Source organism: Nyctereutes procyonoides, unplaced genomic scaffold (genome assembly GCF_905146905.1).
Source record: "Nyctereutes procyonoides isolate TBG_1078 unplaced genomic scaffold, NYPRO_anot_genome, whole genome shotgun sequence".
In the NCBI taxonomy this organism is placed as follows: Eukaryota; Metazoa; Chordata; class Mammalia; order Carnivora; family Canidae; genus Nyctereutes; species Nyctereutes procyonoides.
In genome coordinates this window covers 14,583,784-14,605,286 of record NW_026575134.1, presented here as the reverse complement: position 1 = coordinate 14,605,286, position 21,503 = coordinate 14,583,784, and the positions used below count along the sequence as shown (strand labels likewise).

Sequence of the window (21,503 nt, the reverse complement as noted above, 5' to 3'; positions counted from 1 at the left end):
GCAGCTTTAGTGTTCCAGTGATCCCAGTTATGAGCCAACACACGTGCACAAAACAGGACTTCTGGGCTCCACCAAACACCCCTCCTAAAAAACTCATTCCTCCTCTGGTTTCCACATCTGACGAAATGGCAGGCATCGCTACCTAACACAATCTTCTTCCCTATTCTCGGATCCAATTCCTAAGCAAGTCTTGTCAATTTAATATACCTTTTTAAAAATTTTTTTATTTATTTATGATAGTCACACAGAGAGAGAGAGAGGCAGAGACACAGGCAGAGGGAGAAGCAGGCTCCATGCACCGGGAGCCCGATGTGGGATTCGATCCCGGGTCTCCAGGATCACGCCCTGGGCCAAAGGCATGTGCCAAACCGCTGCGCCACCCAGGGATCCCCAATTTAATATACCTTGATTCCATTCGCTTCTCTTTATCTCTACCGTCATCATCTTAGGAGCACACATTACATCTCACCTGGTCTCTTGAAAGAGCTTCCAAGTGATTCTCCGCCATGCCACGACCCTACTTAAGAGTCTTTCAAAGGATTCCCACTGAACTGAGCATGAAATCCAAACTCTGTGAGGCCTTTTGTGACCTTGCCCTGACTTCTGTTCATCTTTCTTCCCCTGCGTTGCCCTCAGTGGATCTTCCTCAGGCTCTAAGAACTTACAGGCTTTTACCTTGGACCAGCTCTGCCTGGGATTTGCTCCCTCCCACTGTGCCTTCAGCCCACTTCCTCAGAGGGGAGTCCCAGATAGCACCCCACCATCACCCGTTTTAGGTCGGCTTCTCCTTTTCTTTTCTCACAGAATTCAATTCTCTCCACCACAGCTTTCGCTACAATCTGTAATTACACATTTGATCGTGTGTTTATTTATTTACTGTCTTCCCCACTGGGTTGCTTCCAGAGAGCAGCTGGGACTGTGTCTGTTTCTCACCACTGAGCACAGAGCGCCTAGCTCAGGGGCAGCCACGACAGGATGCTCCATAAATATTTGTTGAACAAACTCACTCTCTTCGATCTATCAAATGTGTGTTCTAGCAGGAAGAAGGCTCATCAGGTGGGAACACTTTCACCCAAAAGAAAAAAGAAAGAGCAAAAATTGAAATTTTAGGAAAACCCGAAGACTTTGTTTTACAAACATATAAATTATTTTATTTACAAAGCCATGTTACAAAAAAAAAAAAAAAAAAAGCAAAAAAAAAAAAAAAGTACAATCGCTCACTGGAGAATGTCTCCAGGCCTGGTGCTGAACCATGGCAGTATCAATAGATACATGTTTGTTCTTTCCTTTTAAAACTGTAAGCCATAGAATTTACTATTTACACCTACTTTAGACATTTATTCTGCTTACAATATCACAGGCATGGAATGAATTCTATCCGATAGTGCTAATACGTAAAGGTGCGGAACAAAAAAAGAAAATACTTAGTGTTACAAAATATGGATCGTAGAAAAGAAATCCACTCCACAAGTGTGGCATTTGTTTAGAATGTTGGGACATGCTTTCTCCAAAATTCTTCTGGAAAAGGTTCTAAAATCGGTAGTAGGAAAGGACAAATGAGCAGGTGCAAATTCTTGTCTGTGCAACAACAGTTATTGAATATACCCCATGACTGACCAGCTACGTAAAACCCACAGAGTTTTGTTAAAGTGCCATGGGCCGACAGCATAACAAAATATAAGGTGTAAATAGAAAATTTCTTTTTTTCCTTTTTTAAAACAAGAGTTCACTGAGAATCAGCAATAATAGAATATGCTGTAGAAACTATTCTCTACAAAGGTTGATCAGCGTTATTTACAATTGGTACATTGATACAAAAGAAGGCATACAAGTTATCCAAGTCGCTTTTTTTTTTTTTTTTATGGCTGACGGGTCTATGCATTGTGTTATGCTTAACAACCAGAGCTTTCGAGCCTCTATGGCTGGCGACAAGTCACAAGATCTTCAGGCAAATGGGGGGTGGGTGGGCAAGGGTTTTGTGTGTGTGTGTGTGTGTGTATGTGTGTGTGTGTGCAGTCAAGGGGCTGGGGCGGGATGCGCAGAACAGAAGTACCCAAAGGATATCACCCTAATAATGCTTTATAGGCTGGTCCAGTTGAACTCCGTTAAAACAAACCCAAAGAAAACCGTTTATTTGCATTCCATTTTTCAAGCTGTGAGTTTTTAACACATCATTATAAAGTAAACCTGTGGTTGATTGTGAAGGAAGAAACACCGTGGGTTTTCCCTTTTTGCTCAGTTTTCCAGAAATGTCCTCACCTTGGTCAGAGCCAGTCTTTCATCAAGTAAGCAGCATTCGGTGGGGAGCCTCTTTATTCCAGCTGCAATTCAAGATGTAGACAGCTAAAATGTTTAAGCCTATTGAATTGCTCCTTTCGTCCCTGTCGAGACATTTTTTCTCAGAAGCAGCCACTTAATCTCTCAACCTTTGTTTTCCCTCTCTGAGTGAAAGAGTTTATAAATCAGAGGGTTATTTTGTTGCTGAGATTTTTTTTTTTGTTTTTTGTTTTTTTTTGTTTTTTTACTCCTGCAAGTTTTACAACTTAAAATAAATTATAAAAAAAAAACAACACAACAGACTTCTAAAACCGAACAGGACAAAAATTGTGCAAAAATAACAAAGATATGTACATACTTTTCAGTCTGAAGAAATGTACAATAAAAACATAATTCAAAGAACATTTTAAAAATATAAACATTGCTTAAACTTTCCTACGTTTCATATTGTTTCTGAAACTATTCTGGTCAGTTAGCTCTGTAATATAGTAAAACATAAATTATTACAAAATTAACACTATAAAAATTTACTTTAAGAATATCTTCTAAACTTTTTTTTTCCAAAGGGTCTAACCTGTTTATAATTTCTTAAACATTTTATAAGTCTTAAAATCTGCCTTAACTTTTTTTTTTAAAAAAGAAAAAGTAACCATCTTCCCTTCAATTTGTAGTCTCTTTTTCCCAAGACGTAAATAAACCAGCATATAAGTGCACTTTTAACACTGTAGAAATAAAAATGAAATCATCTGAACTAAGGTCCTGGTACCTAATATTAACTCCTGATTTTTAAAAAAATCTTCATTTTATATTAAAAATTTTAGGAATCCTATAAGAAACACGGTCAGTGCAATTCCATTGATACAAATCACTCCATTTGCCTCCCGTCTTCGCAAAATCCAATGTGGTGAAACGTAACAGTAGTCTGATCTTTGGGTTGTGGGGATGGGAAGGAAGAGAGGGAAACTTTAGGGTAGGGATGAGGGGTTGGGCCCAGCCGCAAAACTGGCATTCACTTCGGAATTGGGGATGAAGCAAAAACTCCCTAGTATCTCCTGCTATCACATCGTCTGCAAAATTTCATGATTAATAGCACAGGATGCCTATTTCACGTGGTGAATTCCTTTCCCGATTACCGGTCCCTAGCGCAGCTTGTGGTATTGCTATTTCTTTCAAAACTCCAGTGTGGACAGTGTTATAGCCGTAGGGCTCTAGCTTCCCTCCCGCTCTTCCAAATAGCTCTTCTCCACTCGGGGGAGCTGGGCTTGCTGCACCCCCCGGGGTGGCTGCATCTGAGTTGGGGCTTGGGAGAGCCTAGTGCAAGCTCATCTACCGGTGTGCCCATTGCACGGGACCCTGGGGCCTGGGACCCCGAGGCGGGTGGGCAGTGCTCGGATTTATTCTCACCAGGTGTTTGATACTCGTCCCTCGTGGAAGCTTGCCCCAGATGCTTCCTGCACCCCCAGCACTGCTCTTTCTCCTCCTGCCTAGCCCCGGAGGGCAGCCTGAGAACTGCCACCGCTGCGGGCACCGTGCCCCCTCCTGAGTGGCTTCCTGGGGTTCCCGCGCCCTTCTCCCTGGGATTTCTCCTTCTTGGGTCCGCCTAGCTTTGGCGCGTTTGTCCCTGGCACCCTGGAAGGTTCTGCAGAGCATGGATTCCTAACAAGCTCAGGTCAGCGGTCACCCAGTTGCCTGTCTTTTTGAGGGCTACCTTCCCCTACGCATATGCTCTGCTTCTTGCCACCTTCCAGGCCCATCCGGCCCGTCCCTGACCCAGCAGATCCTCTCTGAGCTGCACAGCTGGACAGTGGTATTGGCTCAACGACACGGTCCACTGGCCGCTCCTCCCGGCTTTGCCCAGAGCGTGCGGCTCCTCCAGCGCTGGTGCAGTGCACAGACCTGGGGGAGCCAATCCGGGTCGGGGTGGGGGGACCCGGGAGCGGCGGGGAGGGGCAAGGGGTGGACGGGTGGGCGAGGTCAAGGGGAGGAGCACTGCGGGTGCTTGAGTTCAAGAGTTTCAGACGATGCCCAGCGGGAGCTGACATTGTGCAACGTTGTGCAACGTCGGCTCTCGGGGCTGGAGCGCAAGGACGGTGCGGTAGCAGCATCGGAAGCTAGAGGGGCGACCCCAAACTTGGAAGAACGTATACACGTGGCCAATGAAAGAACCGAAACAAAACACTGGTATTGTTTTCTGTAAATCTGAAATTCACGTTCTTTTGCCTTTTTTTTTTCTTCAAAAACTAAAAACTGGTCAATTGCAAAAAAAAAATAATAAAATAAAATAATAAAAATAAAATAAAATAAAATAAAAGGAAGAAGAAAGGCCAGAGCCACAGGCACGGCCCAGGAAAGCCTCGCCCCGGCTGCGCACTCCCCTCCCTCCTCCTCCTCCTCCTCCCGCCTGGGCCTCGGGTGACCAGGCATTGGTTTGGAAGTGGCTTCACAGTCTTGTTATGGAAGAGTCCTTATCCTGCCCGTTCTGTTTGTGGTCTTCTAGGAAAGAAAAGAAAAGCTCGTTTCAAAACCATACACTTGGGATTACCCGCAAGACTTCAAGAGCAGAGCCACCTTGGGCCGAGGGCGGCAGGCAGGTGCCAGATGCCGAGGACTTGGCGCATGTGACCTGGCCACACGGATCCTAGCTTGGGGGAAGACACAAGGACAGACACATCCTCTGCACATGCATGGAGGAGATCCCCTCCTGCAGAGAGACCTGGAATAAGTGACCTTTGTGGTTTTCCCCCCCACTATTTTTTTTTAAAGATTTATTTATTTATGATAGAGAGAGAGAGAGAGGCAGAGACACAGGAGGAGAGAGAAGCAGGCTCCATGCCGGGAGCCTGATGTGGGACCCGATCCCGGGTCTTGAGGATCACGCCCTGGGCCAAAGGCAGGCGCCAAACTGCTGAGCCACCCAAGGATCCCCTCCCCCACTATTAATTTACCTTTTCCTACCTAACCACATGGAGAATTATCCAGAGAAGTAGAGCGTTGGATAAGTATAAAGGGTTTGGGTTCAAGTGACTTAGCCTCTTAGTCTGGGCATCTTCAATGTATAACATGAGGATCATCATTTGGCCCTCACGGGGTTGCTAAAGGGTTTCTGTGTTCGTAAGGTACTTAAAACGCTCAGCAGAGCACCTGCAGGGAAAAGACTCAACAAATGGTGTCTATTTTATTATTATTATGTTTGTTAAGGGTGACAATGTAGCCTCCAGGTGCACTCCACAACCTGTGCAGGAGGCCGGTCAGAAACAGAGGCCGGTTACCAGGGCACAGAGCCCCCTGCATCCATCCGTTCCCTGCCCCCATCACACAGGAGTGGGGGGGGCTCAGGCATGAAAAGGGACTCAAGATGCTGGGGATACAGAAGTTACTTCCCTATGATCTTCACCCAAACGCCACCCAATATTGGTGGGGAAACCCCAGAGGCCAAAATGTAGGCAAACACTGGGATCTGGGATCTATGAAACCCACATCTAAGCTGACACAACGCGGCCATGCGTATGCTTTTTCGTTACGTAGAACACCCATAATCCCACCCCCCTAGCCTCCCTCAGAGGCGCACACACTCCATTGGAGAAAATCATTTGTACCCTGACTACTCTCACTCTTTGAGTTTGCAAAAACTGCTAAATCTACCCTGGACATTCCCACCATGAAACCACATCTTGAATAACAGCTGCAACTCACTAGAGGCCTTGAGAAAGGACTGATTGAGCAGTGTCCCGAGCAAGGCCCTCGGGTCAACACCATTACGTTTCACAGCAACCTTAGGAGGTAAGCGTCACCTTTGCCATTTAACAGATGAAACCACTGAGACTCAGAGAAGTAATGCGCCTAATATCACAAAGCTGCTATTAATACTTGGGGCCAAGGCTTGTGTGTTTGTTATGTGCCAGGCATTTTCTAGAGGCTTTAGGCGAATAAATTAACTTGATCCTCACAAAGCCATGGGAGGTAGGGGCCGTTGTGATCCCCTTGTGGGTGAGGAAACTGAAGCGCAGAGAAGTTAAGTAACTTAGCCAAGGACACACAGCTGTAACCGGAAGGCCCGAGCTCTTAACTGGAGCTGGGGGTGTGAGCCAGGGTCTGCCCCAATGGCCTGGCTCTCTCTGCTGGTGACCCCAGGTACTTCCCACCCCCACCCTACCCCGGTTACTTACCGGTCGGCTGTGTCCTGGGCTGGAGATGCTTGAAGGACTGGATTGTGACAAAGCTAGGCTGCTATTTTTCCCGACCTGAAAGACACCAGCGAAGTCCCACTCAGCTACACCGGCCGGCCTGCTGCCAAAGATCCCTGGTACCTGGTGCCGCCCTGGGTCCCACGGTGCCATCACCCTCCTCCAGTGGTGGGCCACTCATGTTTCCATCTTAGATGGCAGAGAAGACAAAAACGGCTCCGGGGGCACCTTGCTCATGCCCCTCCCATCTCAGAGGTGAGGATGAAGGACTCTGGGGAGAGGACTGGCCCCTCCTGGAGGGCATTTGGCACCTCTGACCTCCCAGACCAGTCCCAGACCTAGCTTGTTTCCTGCCCAGTCTTCCTTGGACTGCCTTAGTTGATAAAAGCCTGCATCTTACTCTGCGTCAGTTTTACTGGCCACAGGACACAGCAAACACCTTCAGAAAACCCAGCCAAATGGCTCCGGGCTTCGCCCTTCAAGTGGGAGTGGGGGCTGCAGCCCAGGAGGCCGTACTGGGGGCCTGCACTAAGGGCCTCTCCCCCGTCCTGGGCTCGCTGTGGGCAGGTTCCTCAGGTGAGTACCCTTCCCACAGCAGCTCCTCCTTGGGCCTAGAACGAGCTCGTCCTCTCTGTGAACTCACCTTTCCATAAAGACGTCTGCCTTATACTCGCAGTCTTGTTTTTTTTTTTTTTTTTTTGTTCAATTTAATCTCTCTGGTAAATTCTGGGCTTACACCTACCAGACACAATTAAATAGATACCCAGATGGCTCCCAAAGCCCACGTTTACCTTGAATTTCTCAACGTACGTCATGCTTCTCCCAGTCTCCTACCAGAACCAACCCAGATCGCGGAGGCCTTTCCCCAACACCTGGACATCACCGGGGTGACCCTGGACAGAGGCTTTTCTAAATGGACTGGTGACAAGCACCCAGGTATCACCTGCATTTGGGAGCCAATGCGGGCTCGACCCCCGGCGGCTGCTCGAGGCATCAGCTATTTTGAATTCCCTCCTGATAAATAGTCTGGCAGAGGCCTGTATGTTCCTTTCACCGCTGGTTTTGACTAATTCATTGTGTTTGCTGAACATTCCTATTGTCCTGCTGATCCAAGAACAGACAGGGCAACATTTGCTCAGTACAGAGACATTCCATTAACACGGAGGCATGGAGGTTAAGAGCCCAGACTCCAGAGCCAAACTGCCTGATTTTAAATCTTGGCTCCACCATCTTCCTTGCTGTGTGTGACTTGGGCATGTTGTTTAACCTTCCTGTGCCTCGGTTTATTCATTTGTAAAAAGGGGGGGGGCAACGCTTAACCATTAAATGAATTAATGTATCTCAGGGGCTTGGAACAGAGCCCATCCCATAAGTGTTAGCGGCTAGAACTTTAAAAGGGGTGACACTAGGGTGCGCCTGGATGGCTCAGTCGGTAAGCAACTGACTCTTGATCTCAGGGTTGTGAGTTCAAGCCCCATGTTGGGCTCCATGCTGGTAGAGCCCAAAATTAAAATGGTTAACACTATAGCCTTATTGCTCAGGGGTGTGGTCCGTAAACCAGTGCAGTGCTGCTGTCTGCATTTTAATGGGCCCCCCACCCCCCACCGCAACCTGGGGAATTCTTGTGCACATTCAAGTTTAGGAAGCCCTGGTTCTGTCCCTCATCCTGCAGCCTGGAGGTGGCCCCACCAGTGGTGTAATCTCAGAGGAGGGCTCTGTGGGCGCTGGCCCCCTCCTCCGAATCCCTGAACTGGGGGGTCCGGATGGTGGCACATGTGCCTCAGTTGCAGACAGGTGTGAGCATCCCGGGCTCCAGAGAGGGGACCTACATCTCCCCTGTCTCACCTTGGCCTCACATTGCAGCTCCCCTGGCCCTTGGGAGCCAAATGTGCTGTTTCCCACGTGCTTACTTGTGATTTGTGAATCCCCCTCCAGATGTTCTCTTCATGAGGTTTTAATAAGCCTCATATAAAGATGACATAAAGCATTAAAACATCTCTTTAACAACGGCCTCTTATCTCTCCAAGGTCCTCATCCCCAGACAGGCTTAGGGTCCGGTGCACTTAACGTCCCGGGTGGCCGGCTGCCCAGGTGGGGCTCAGGCTCTGGGGTAGGCCTGTGGGGACCACCCTCCCACCACCTCCGCCCTCTCCTGGGTGCCAAGGGGCGAGGGGGCATCTGGAGGGGGTAAGGTCTCTCCTAACTAGCTCCCCGCCTGCGAGCAAAGACCAGACTTCAGGACGGCTGAGCTTGGGCTCTTCTGCCCCGTCTTCCCAGCCTTCCTCACCGTACACCCCCCTCCGTGCACAGTGGCATGGGACGCTTGTGCGCCAGGTGGCGCGAGGCACAGTTTCACTGTAGGAGGGGTGGGCCCGGGGCTGCCTGGAAGGGCGGGAACAGTCAGTCACCCGGGAGGCACAGCAGGTGGCTCCCGGCCGTCACCCCCAAACCTGCCCAGGCCTCGGGCTCTTGCTAAGGGGGGGTTCCCAGAGAGCAGACTGGATGAAATGCTCCTCCGAACTCAGGAGACAGGAGAGTCAGAAGAGGAGGGGCGGGTCAGAAGCTCCCCGTGCCTCAGTTTCCTCGTCTGTAGGGCGGTGGTAAGAGAGGCACCAGCCGCACCGGCCTGCGGGGCTTAAACGAAGCGCTACTTGCGTGGTGCTTAGAAGGGCCTTCGCCGCAGTGTCGTTCCCTAACCCGACCTCCGCACGGGGGTCTGTCGCCGGCCTGGGGTTCCTGGCTAAGCCCCCCGAGCCCGGGAGGGCGGGTCCCTTACCTGCCGAGAGGAGGTGCTGTTAGCGGGATCGGGCACCGGAGCGAGAAGGCTGGGCGGGTTCTTTTTGTGAACGCTATTCATACCAGGCATTTTAGTGATTTTACAGGCTTTGCTACTAGAACTCGAGTTCTTACGCTTTTTTCCTTCTGATTTGTCAAAAGAGAGGGGCAGCGAAGAGACGGCATTGTGTGAGGCCAGAGAGAGGTCCCCTGCAAGGGAGGGCACAGAGAGGGGACAGGAGTCACTGCTGCCGCCCACCGAGCCCACGTGTCTCACTATGTCCGCGGGGCCGCCGGGCAGCGAGGTCCGTCCTGAGGGCTCCAGTTTGGCACTGAGGGGGCTCACCCCATTGTTTGAGTTGTGCACAGACAGACTGTTATAGGGGGGGGCCGCCTGATAGGAGTTCAAAGCTGAACTGGCATTCAAGACACAGTTCTTTTTGTGGGGCCCTGATAATGGAGACGAGAGGGATGTCTGCAAGGTTAATGAGGAGGAGGAGGAGGAGGAGGAGGAGGAAGTCGAAGGCTGCGGCTTCCTCTTTTTGTTACTTGGAGACTCGTCGCTACGGGCAGACAGGTCTTTGACTTTTGAGGATTTGCTGGTTTTGGTTTTGGATGGCTTGTGGGATGGGGAAGGGGTGACAGCTGGTATCGGGGACACGGCGGATGGGGCCTTGAAGGTTGAGTCCATGATGCTGAGGGTTGCGGCCACATGGGGGAAAGCTGTGGTGTGTGACATGAGGGCGCTCGGGTCCGGCGATGCCACAAAAGCTGCGTTTGAGAGCATGGCTGATGTCATTATGTAAGAAGAGGTGAGTCTCGAGCTGATGGGAGCTGAAGGAAGATACACAGCACTGGGGTTGTTGAAAGGCTGTGAAACGGATGCTGGCACGGGGGTGGTGATGTGGGCTGCTGGCGAGGGCATGGGGCTATCTGCCGCAGGAGGGATCTTCCTAAACATGAGAGAAGAGTGAGAGAGAAACCGTGAGAAACAGGCTCGGCAGCGCTCCGGAGGCTCGATCGCGTGTGAGCGGCAGGGCTCCAGGGGAACCCCGGTCGGACCACACGATGGAAGATGAAGCCTTGAGAGATGGCGGACTCTGAATTATGGCCCTTCCCTGGGTGCCCCCCATTGCAACATCCAGCAACCTAGTCTTCGTCACTTTCAGGCTCTCACATCCTTGTCTCCACGCTTGGCTACTGGACAATGGCTGATCTGGGTTCATGAATAAAGGCGAATGTTATTTAGAATATAAATTTCCCCGACACTGTTCTCTCTCTCTCTCTCTCTCCCTCCCTCCCCCTCTTTTTTTGGTAATGATGACGGTGGTTTTTAATGAGAAGTAGTCATTTCACAGGTAGGTCCTGGCTTGAAGTAAGAAGTGTGAGGACAGGGCGTTGCGGCCTGCACCTGGGGGCCCCCCAGGCCTCCTGTCCTCTGCTCCCCCACTCCACCCGCCCCACTCACAGGCCAGCGCCCCCTTGCTGTGCTGTCTGCAGCCTCCGCTTTACTCTGCAGAGAGGCAAGTCCACGTGAGATCGGGGCTGCTGGCTCCGATTTACTCTTATCCACCTCCCCCAACCTCAGCTCTCTCTCTCTGAGGAGCTACGATGGGGGTGTGGCTGCCCTTCCATGGGTCTTCCCTCCCTGGATCCAGACCAGGGGATCAGCCATTTCCAGTTGGTTCTGAAGACAGATGCAGGATATGGGCACAGGAGAATACACGGTCTGGGAGCGGGGATGGGGGTGTGTGGGGGGCTGGGTGTGTGTGTGTATCTTCCAAGAGGTTGGGGGTGCCTGGGAGCAAACTCCCTGCCTGTGGAGCCAAGGTCGGCACCAGGTGCCGGTCACTCCTGGGGCCTTCTTTTGGATTCCCACCTGCATGCAAGGCTCTGGCTCCATGTTGCTGCTACTCCGGGAACCGGGGGGAAACACAGTGGCCTCGGGGGCACTATTTGTTCCTGATTTTTTTTTTTTTCAGGAAAGGATACTGACCTCAGGAGCCAGGTGAATATTTTCAAACGGGAGCTTTCCTATCTTTCCCCTTGCTCCCCCTCCCCGGCTTCCCTGGAAATCTCTTTCAGTGTAGCTGAGCACCCCCAGCGCGTCAGGAACTAGCTCTCTTTCTTGGAAAGTGGCACTTGAAGGTGGGCAAGCTTGGGACAGAGACCCGGCCTCTGGCAATTCCTTGTCTCCCTGGAGGCCACCCTCTCAGCTGTAGCAACAGGACCAGGTGCCCCCAGTCTCCAGAAAGAGGCCTCACTGAGAAGGAAATTCCTTTCCTAGCGCTGCCCTGAGGACTCGGTGTTCTGCCTGCAATTTGGTGGAGCTGAGGGCTTCCGACTTTAGGGTGGACTCCAGAGGAATCCTTGGGTACAGAAGCACAGGGTCCTTGAAAACAGCAGATCAAACAGATCAAATATAAGAGGAAAAATGCTGCCAAATCTACTGTGGCCACGATGGCGTTGGAAAATCTACTTTTTCGGAAGCCTAGGGAACGTCAAAGGTCCTGCCCGCACTCAACCAGGGCTCCTTAGTACTTGTTGCAATGAACCAACGAGTGAACGAATGGATGGATGGATGGGTGGGTGGATGGTGAGCGGGTGAATTCTCAGCAGCAACATAACTATGCATGCGGAGCAAGCACTCCCGGGAGCTCCCACCGGGGAGGTCTGGACACGCCCTTACTCTGTCTGCACCGCACAGCCCGGCCTGACACTGGGGGCAGATCTCTGGGGCCCGCGGCATTCGCCCCTCTCCCTGCCGCCCCTGGTGCTGTGGGTGGCCCGCTCCGGCCTCCCCTGACTCTGGTTTCTGAGCGGCTGAAATACGGATGGAAGCACCTGCTGGAAGCACCTGCGGGCAGAGGTCTGGCAGTTACTTGTCATCAGTGCCAATTACAGCAGCGCGGTGGCTCCTTTAGAGAGGGCCCCCCTCGAGGGCCTTAACCGGGAGGGCTCCGGCTGCCCTGACTGGACCCCCCCCAGGCAGTGCAAGTCTGAGCCTCTGCTGGGTGGACAGGTCCTGCCTTCCCCGGCGGACTCTCGGGCCTGGGCTGGATGCTACGCCTTCCTCTACTGTCTGTCCCTTTGCTCCTGCTCCGCGCTAACCCGGAGCGGGCGGCAGAGGCGGAGGGGGGCTCGGGCTGCTCGGTGTCCCCGGAAGCCCCTGCCCCCCGTGCTGCACCGGGGACGTGTTTACGTGGGTGCAGCTCGGCAGTGGGTTTCAGCCCCGAGGGCTGTGCCCTGGCTTCGCCCCTGCACGCTGGCCTAGGGAGGTCCCGTACAACAGCCCGCGGATGCGAATAAATTACTGACAGTGCCCAGCCTCCCCTGCCAGCTGGCATGGAGATCCAGATGCTGACCTGGCTGCAAGAGAATACTGTGTTGGCGTCTCCTGATGCAGAGTTAAATGCTTGTTAAAGAAAAAAGAGTCTTGGCCGTTCCTTTTCTTCCTAATGTCTTCCACGCCCCCATCGGCTGCCATCCCTCCAGGTTCGGGCCCGTCGGGGCCTGGGGTTTGGGCAGCGAGGCTGAGAGGGCAGCGGGGCGCTACGCTCTCCAGAGTTGACACCCAGGCAGCCCCAATGTTGCTCAGTGACAGCAGATTGGTTAGGCAAGTCCTGAAAAGGGGGGAGGGACCTGACGCCCTGGGGCTCGGGTTTCTGTGCCTGAGGAGGAAAGGAATATGGAGCTTGAGCCGACAGGACACCAGGTAGCGAAATACAGATCAACACATTCCTTCCACGTGTCCGGGTTACACCTTGCGCCACGCAGGAGAGCAAAGGGCTGCGAGGACCCCGGGGCTGGCTGCCAGCGTGGGGAGTGAGCGCACCAGGTTCAGTCACCGAACCACCAGGAACGCGGCCCCCCCGCATGCAGTGCCCGATTGTGGCGGCGGGGATCGGACACGGGCACACGACCGAGGGCGCCCTTCTGACACACTGAGCTGTCGCTTCAGTGAGAAGAAACGATAAGCTTCTCTTGTGGCCCTTTCCTGCCCCGTGGTGAAGTGTCAGCGTGCGGCCCCCGTGGGACTTGTTCCTGCTAAGTTCGGGGCCGGAGGCTCTCTGGGCATCGCAGGGATAAGGGGCTGGGGTTCCACGGTGGCTGGGAGGGGGGCCCGCTGTGGACTCTGTCCCCGTGTACGCCCACGGCAGCCTCTCATCCTCAGGAATGCCCTCCCGCCTTCCCGGGCTGCCCTGGGTGGGGTGAGGGGGCTTCCTCAGCCGGCCGGGCCCTGACCCGAGGGGTCCACGACTCTAATGGATTCTGATGTCCTTAAAAGCTCACCTTTGTGGGAGTGGGTGGGTGGGTGGGGGGAGTGCCAGCAGGGCTGGCCAAGCGTTACCGAGTGGCCAGCACGCAAGGCCCCGTGGCTGTGGTCGGAGAGGGGTCTAGCTGGGTGCTCTTTCACCAGGGCATCCACCTAAGTCAGGAAGCTTTCTTCCCTTTTTACGAATCTCCTACTAGGATGTGAGTACACTGGGAGGTGTTGGGGGAGAAAGGGGGGGGTCAGAGGAATGGAACGTAAGCTGGAGTTGAGGGTGGAGAGAGGTACAGGGAGAGGGCAGGAGAGAGCTCTAGTGAGGTGGGAAGGGCCAAAGACAAGCTTAACCAACTTTAAACAGCACTCAGGATCCGCCCTGTTGGCCGCTGTACACAGTTTTTCACAGGACACTGCACCATTAGAAATGGGTCCATGACCATCGTGAAATGTCTAGTATCGACACTGTAGCATTAACATCACAAACAGAGGCATATTCTTAGGATCCTTAGGTGTTCTTAGTCATAGCAAAAAGGCCCTTTAATACTCTTACATAAACAAGATCTTATCTAATGCCTTTTTCACTTAGTTTAGAAGATTACCAACATAAACATGATCTCCAAAGACGACAAGGTACATGTTGTACGTGTGTCTGAGAGCCATTAAGAAGAGCTGGCATTTCAGAATTAACCACGGATCCCGATTTCCGAATCATTTTGTTCTATGAAAAGCCAACTACCACGTTCATCCAGAAAGCTAGGGCGCAGACAGTCGTGGGGCAGCTCTGAGCAAATATTGCACAAAAATGGCTCACTTACTTCCACATCTGTGAATTCAAGTGTTTTTCTACCATGGAGTTTAGTGCGAATCGAAAACGATCCCATCTTCTATCAAACACATAGTACCCGCGTCCCATGAGGCGACTCCCGAATGAGCAAAACTGTGAGGGAAAAGACATTTTAATTTTGATTACAGGTTAATAAGCTAATATAAACCATGCAGAGAAAAATAACATTTGCACAAAAACACACAGGGGTACAATTTTACTCAAAATAAAGAAGCAAATAGTGCTGAAGCCAAAAATATTTCTGTGGCGCTTTCGTCTGCGCTCTGGATTCTCTGCGGAACCTGGTGTGAGGACTCGACAGTAGTGACATTCAATTTTCCGTGGCACCAAGGGCTACGTTCTCTACACCCGGGATCGAGCCAGTATTTTTGGTTCAAAACAAACAAACCAACCAAGACAAGCCAACGACAACCAGCAGGCGGCATGATTTTTTGGTCCGGCCGGCTTATGGTCTATCATCCATCTTCTCTGGGGACTCGCGGTCCCCTGCTTGTCATTACAGTAAGGGACACTGCTTGTCCCGGTGCAGTCCTCAACTGGCCAGAGCTTTCCTGTCCATTGTCACCAGGGCCACTTGACTTCCAAGGAGGCTATGCACTCCTTCCTTCCCCAGTCCTGACCTCATGCCCACCTCTTTTGTAGGCTGCCCTGTGACACGTCACCGCCGCCACGCTTCCATTCATGCTGTTCCCTCCAGTTGCCCTCTCCTTCCCCCTTCTCTTGAAGTCCCAATTCTCTGCTCCCTGAGTGCCCTCGTCAAGATTCTCATTTCCACTGGCCCTTATCTGAGCAACTTCGTCCCTCGGAGTTCCCTCTGCACACCTCTCGCATGCTGTGTTACATTTCACCTTGAAATCACTACATGGCTCTTTTATGTTCTATATAAATAACGTCTATGTGCCTCACTTGATTATAAATGTATAAAGCCTGGAAACCTCATCCTCTTCTCCCTCCTCAGTATGAGGACGGTAGGGATTTGGGCTAACGAATGGATTGGAGAGACAAGGTCCTACAAAATGTTTAAAGCAAATCATCGCATTTAAAACATATGGCTGATGGGGGATCCCTGGGTGGCTCAGCTTTAGGGCCTGCCTCTGGCCCAGGGTGTGATCCTAGAGTCCCGGGATCGAGTCCCACATCAGGCTCCCTGCATGGAGCCTGCTTCTCCCTCTGTCTGTGTCTCTGCCTCTCTCTCTCTCTCTCTCTGTCTCTCATGAATAAATTATAAATTCTTTAAAAAATAAAAAAAAATAAAAAAATAAAACATATGGCTGAAATATGAGCAGTATGATGTTTAATGGACATCACTGGATTATGATGTTAGGGGAACCAGAAGGCCAGCAGACAGAAATGCAAGAGGCGACCTCCGAGAAGGTGACATTTGGCTGGTCGAGAGCTTGGGCGAGTCTGCATAAGACTCTATAACTCAAATACAGCTTCTCCCCCCTTTCCCCAGACCTCCCAGCGGCTCCCTGGCCTCCATCCCAGACACAGCGCTGGGTTTGGCGCTCTTTCCACAAACGCTTCCTGGAACCAGCCTTTGGAACACTTCTTAGGGAGGAAATGGCAAGACCTTCCCTTTGTTTTGTTTTGGCTTATGTTTTGGGGGCTTTGCATTAAAATTCTGTCTCCCATCAAATCTGGTACCTTTGATGAAAAACTCTTTTCCTGCACTTTCATATCAGGCGCTTATGGATGGAGCAGGAAAATATATAAAGGGGATTCTCCAATGTGGAAGCTGGTCCCCAGCAGCCTGTGGGAGCTGTTTCAGGTCTAGACATCTTTTCTTCCTTCATCCCTGTTGCTAAAGACACCCTGAATGACCGTTCATTACAAAAAATGATTTACTGTATCAATTGACCATGAGAAAAAGGACAGAGCAAAGAAACAATCCATGGGCTTTCCATTTAAATCAGCAAACATTAAGGGCATACAAATCTGCCATGCCCAGGGTTGAGCTAATCCACTGTAGCCTGGCAGCTTGTCATTTGAACAAATATCCCATGCTCTGGAGTCTGGCCTTCTGGTAGAGTCCAATTTCTCTTTTAGACGTGGAACCTGGGAGCTCCCTATTGTCCCTGCTACCTAGGTCTCCAATTCAATACAGATGCAAGGTCACACGCCTAAGAGGCTCCTGCTCCTGTTCTCTGTTGCACACGGTGCCTTCAATAGAGCTGTAGATCTTCGCGGCACCGGCCACCGAGGCAGACCTCACGGGTTGCCAGTCACATCAGCCGTCATCCCGCCCGTACTTCTCGCCACCTTTTCCTGGCTAACAGCGCTGCACTTCTGTGCTCTACACCCAGTGTGGGGCTTGAACTCACAACCCCGAGCTCAAGAGTCACACGCTCCACCAACGGAGCCAGCCAGGCACCCCGGTGCAGATTGATGATACCTACACAGCCCATGACAGCCATGGAGCAGTCAACAGTAACCTTGCAGGGCTCAAGCCGGGACCACAGCAAACCGGCCGTGGGGTCCCACATTCTAGGCCCCCCTGAATTCGACTCCGCAATGGTGGCATCAGGCAGTCAGTCCCTTCTTAAGTGCTTGTAGGGCAAACATAAACAAGCCTTCAGCTCATGCCTCCTTAGATTTCCCACTTCGATTTCAGTGACCTTCTGAGCTGTCAAAAGTGGACTCTTTCAAGGAATTGGGAGGGAATTGTACCTTTTTGTTAATCAGCAATCATGCTGATGTGAAATACTTCCTCCTCTCCGCTCTTCAACAGGCGCGCGCGCGTGCGCGCGCACACACAAACACACACACACACACACACACACACGCTCTCTCTCAGTTCTGGGACCATATGGTCACACTTACTAATAACAGTAAAACTCAGAATCAACAGGGGAGAAAAGCAGCTCGGGCTGGCACCTGGCACACCACTAGGACAGGCGGTCTCCAAGGCAGGTGAGCTAGACGCACTCTGGAATCAGAGGCTCCGTATTTAGATGGGTGAGGCCGCAAGGGCAGCTCCCCAGGGCACGTATATAAATACCACTTCTCAGGTGTGCTCGCTTCAAGGTGGACCACGGGTACTCAGGTGCTTAAAGGCTTACAGCCAGTAGGGAGCCCTGCCCTTTCCTTCCGTGATTTTCAGGGGTGATTCGAAGGTAATCATTCAGCCTCGGGGTGAAGCTTTCTAGAGAACACCGTTCTGTTCTGGCAGCCTCTCCCAGGAAAGCGTGCTGCCCCACGCGATCACTAAGTGCCACTAAGTGCCGCAGAGCGCTGGGGGAGGGGAGGGGAGGGGAGGGACGCACGGGTGGACACATGGTGGCCTACCGCAAGAGGTCTGGGGTGGTGGGTAGAGAAATGACAGTCTAACTTCTCGGGTTCGTCAGCACCGTCCATCTCCCCTTCATCACTCGACAGTCGGCTGGTGAGGTCACCTCCAGCTGGGGGCAGGGGAGGTTCCGGGGTGTAGCCACTGTGGTTTGAAGATGTGCTGCTGCTGATGCTATTTGCAGATGATGGTCTAAGGGCAAGAGAGAACGGACAGAGTGAACTTTCTGTCTGAGGGAGGAAGACCCATGCTGTTTAAGGGAGCTCGGCAGGGGGGTCGAGTCGTTTTCTCTATACACCAAGGAAGGCAGGGCAGTGGTCTATGTACGGCAGGGAAGGATTCAGGCTGAGATCAGGCCCTGCCCTGCTTAAGTCCAGGCACCAGGGAAAACTTCAACAGTGTAAGTGGAATTTAAGATACAGCAATAGAGAATTAACTTGAAACTAGTCTTCTGATGAATTCAGTTATCTAATCTGCATGTAAGTAATTTGTACTCGCCAGCTAGTTGCTTCTTTCTGAAAGTGGGATCTGACAAGATCAACCAAGTAAACAACTTCTAAACAGTTACCAAAATATCAGTCATGATGGAAGATGCCCCTACACTTGTTTTCTGGCAACTAGAGCTTTATGAGGCTGTTATCGCATTGGTATGAAAAAAAGGTTTTGTCCCAGTGATGGGGCACCAGTCTCTTACTCCACAGCCAAATCTCTTTTTCCCTTTTTCCTTTTTTTTTTTTTAAAGTAAGCTCTACACCCAACGTGGGGCTAGAACTCCTGACCCTGAGTCAAGAGTTGCATGCTTCACTGACCGAGCCAGCCTGGTGCCTCCAGATGTGACCAAGCCAGCCAGGCACCCCACCCCCCGATGTGTTTCTTTCTTTCTTTCTTTCTTTCTTTCTTTCTTTCTTTCTTTCTTTCTTTCTTTCTTTCATACTTTCTTTCTTTCTTTTTTTTAAGATTTTATTTGAGAGAGTGAGAGAGAATGCAGGAGTAAGGGGAGGGGCAGAGGGAGAGGGAGAAGCAGACTTCCCACTGAGCAGGGAGCCCAATGCAGGGCTTGATCACAGGACCTTGGAACCATGACCTGGGCCAAAGGCAGATGCTTAACCGACTGAGCCACCCAGGTGTTCCAGATGTGTTTCTTAATGCCAAGCCCATATGTAGTTTAATTGTACCTTCTGAGGATGAATGTTTCCACTTAACTTTTGACAAGCCACTAGAACCAGAGGCTGGCATGGCTGGTGCTGAAGAATTACGTTTCTCAATGAACGAGTGAAGGAGTTCCTTGTGTATAAACAGTCCAGCAGATCTCACCTTGATGAAGGCTAAGCTTACAGAAAAGCAATGTCACAGTAAGAAGCACCACATGCTTCATGAGCCGCAAAAAACCAAACACATCAGCAAAAGAATTAGAAGAGGAATAGTCAAAGTTAGTTAGCAGTTGTTTTTCCTGCTTCTCCACTTTCATCAGGTGGTTGACCAGGGAGAAATATAGGGAGAAAAAGAAGTTCAGGAGAAAAAAAAAATAAGATCCTTAAAAAACAAAACAAAACAGTTTTCTGCATGCTGCTTTGAGAACTGTCTCTTCAAGGAGCATGAAGCAGCACTGTTGATTTTCTCTCTTCTCCCTTGTTTTCACTCTCACTTCTTTCCAGGTGTCATATAGCTGAGTTCAAATCAGATCCACAGTCATTTATTTTATTTATAAAAATTTTATTTCTATATTTCAAAGAGAGAGAGACAGCGTGCACCAAAGCATGAGCAAGGGGAGTGGCAGAGGAAGAAGACTCTCCGCTGAGCAGGGAGCCTGACACGGGGCTCGAGTCTAGGACCCTGAGATCATGGCCTGAGCCGAAGGCAGACACTTAACCAACTGAGCCACCCAGGTGCCCCAGCACAGACATTTAAAAGCAAAGCCACAGGGCAGCCCAGGTGGCTCAGCGGTTTAGCGCCGCCTTCAGCCCAGGGCGTGATCCTGGGGATCGGGATCAAGTCCCACGTCAGGCTCCCTGCATGGAGCCTGCTCCTCCCTCTGCCTGTGTCTCTGCCTCTCCTTCTCTCTCTGTGTGTGTTTCTCTCATGAATAAATAAATAAAATCTTAAAAAAAAAATAAAAGCAAAGCCACAAAGGTAGAAACAACCCAAACGTCCATCAATAAATAGACGAATGGATAAAACATAATATGGTATATCCATACAATGGAATATTAGTTAAGTCTTAAAAAGAAAGGAAATCCGGACACACACTATAACACACAGATGAACCTTGAAGACAAGATACCCAGTGAAAGAAGCCAGTCACAAAGGAGAAATATTGTATGAATTCCACTTATGTGAGGTGCCCAGAGTAATCATATAGAGACCGAAAGTAGAATGGTGGTTACCAGGTATTGGGGATGGGGAATGGGATGTTAGTGTTTAATGGGTGCAGCATTTCAGTAGGAGATGATAGAAAGTTCTGGGGATGGATGGGATCTGGTCACGCCACAATGTGAATGTACTTATGCCATGCACCAGTACACTTAGAAATGGTTAAAATGGTAAATTTTACATTATGTATATTTTACCACAAAAAAAAAAAAAAACACCCCTGCAAGAAACCAAAAACAAGGCCACAGGTAGTTTTTCAGTGTTACTACGAGAACTGTTGGTGTGACAATTTGTTATTGACTATCACCTTCCTATATTTATGAAAATGAAGAGGCCATTCATTCTGTATGTTCAAAGTGCATAGTCCAGAAAACACATCACCGCAGGTACATTCCCGATACCTTCTCTCCTGTATCAGAAGGGGCGACAACATCATCGCCTATTTACAGCTGAATACCCAAACAGTGAAACAATTTTCATAATGCTGAAACATATAAAGAAAGAAAATGACATCCATAATCCTGCCACTCAAGATCAAGTGCTATTACCATGTTGATTTATATCCTTCCAGATTTCTCTACTGTGCATACACGGGCACATGCAGTTTTAAGCAAGAACTGGATCACACTGTACATACTATTTTGAGACATGCTTATTTTTTTAAGCCTAGTGATATTGTAGAGATCTTTCAATGTGTCAAACTGTATCAACATTTTTAATATTCCCCCATATTCTATAGTGTGGATCTATCACAACTGACCTAACTAATCTACTGATAGACATTTGCATTGTTTCCAAAATTTCTAGCAGGCTCTTTTTGAGGTCTTCCTCATGGTGATAGGCCCTCCTTGTGCTACAGGAGAGAAAAGTGAGCTGGATTTTGTTAAGTGTGATTAATAGTATTTTGGTTATATAGGAAGATATCTTTACTTTTTTAAAGATGCATTTGGAAATCTTTAGAAGTGAAGTGCCATGATATCTGCAATTTACTTCAAAATGTATTATCAGAAAATGTAGATCAAGTAAATAGAATTGCCAAGTATTAATATTACAGCTGTTAAAACTAGGTATGCATGTGTTCATTTTATTATTCTTTTTACTTTTCCATACATGGAGAAAATTTCATAACAAAAAGTAAAAAACAAAACAAAACAAAACAAAAACCCCAAAACAGAAATAGAACAGAAAGTGAGCTAGTAGTACAGATATGTGTAAGAAAAGTAGCTGAAGAACTTCCTGTTACATGGGCCACATGGAATGGACATGCTTATCTCCTCATCCAAAACACTATTAAAATCACAGTAAAGAGATTTAAAAAAAAAGGCATGGTCTGGAAAAACAAAGAGATTGGCAGAGATATAGCGATCCTCATGATGATTACTTCCCAGCCTCGATTTAACCCCTAAACCAATAATGGAAATCTCATTTATCTTGCTAATGACTGGTTTGGAAAGGAGTGTGAGAAATACGTAAAAAGTTTTTTCTAGGGGGAGG

The 21,503-nt window shown here is 49.9% G+C and overlaps 1 protein-coding gene across 3 annotated transcripts in view; it reads right to left on the bottom strand.

Moving 5' to 3' along the window:
- Positions 1 to 1,218: 1,218 nt before the first annotated feature.
- The window catches only part of ATXN7L1 (ataxin 7 like 1), a 244,271-nt gene continuing 223,986 nt past the window's right edge, over positions 1,219 to 21,503 (bottom strand). Inside the window, exons 8-13 of one of the 3 annotated variants that reach the window (XM_055300978.1) lie at positions 17,639 to 17,831; positions 14,322 to 14,443; positions 12,602 to 12,907; positions 9,238 to 10,189; positions 6,444 to 6,518; positions 1,219 to 4,770 (exon numbers count right to left, since the gene is read on the bottom strand). In XM_055300978.1, coding sequence (XP_055156953.1) covers positions 4,729 to 4,770; positions 6,444 to 6,518; positions 9,238 to 10,189; positions 12,602 to 12,907; positions 14,322 to 14,443; positions 17,639 to 17,831 — 1,690 coding nt within the window. In that variant the 3' untranslated portion in view covers positions 1,219 to 4,728. The remainder of the gene's footprint in view (positions 4,771 to 6,443; positions 6,519 to 9,237; positions 10,190 to 12,601; positions 12,908 to 14,321; positions 14,444 to 17,638; positions 17,832 to 21,503) is intronic. The other 2 variants (XM_055300979.1, XM_055300980.1) reach the window with 2 other exon arrangements.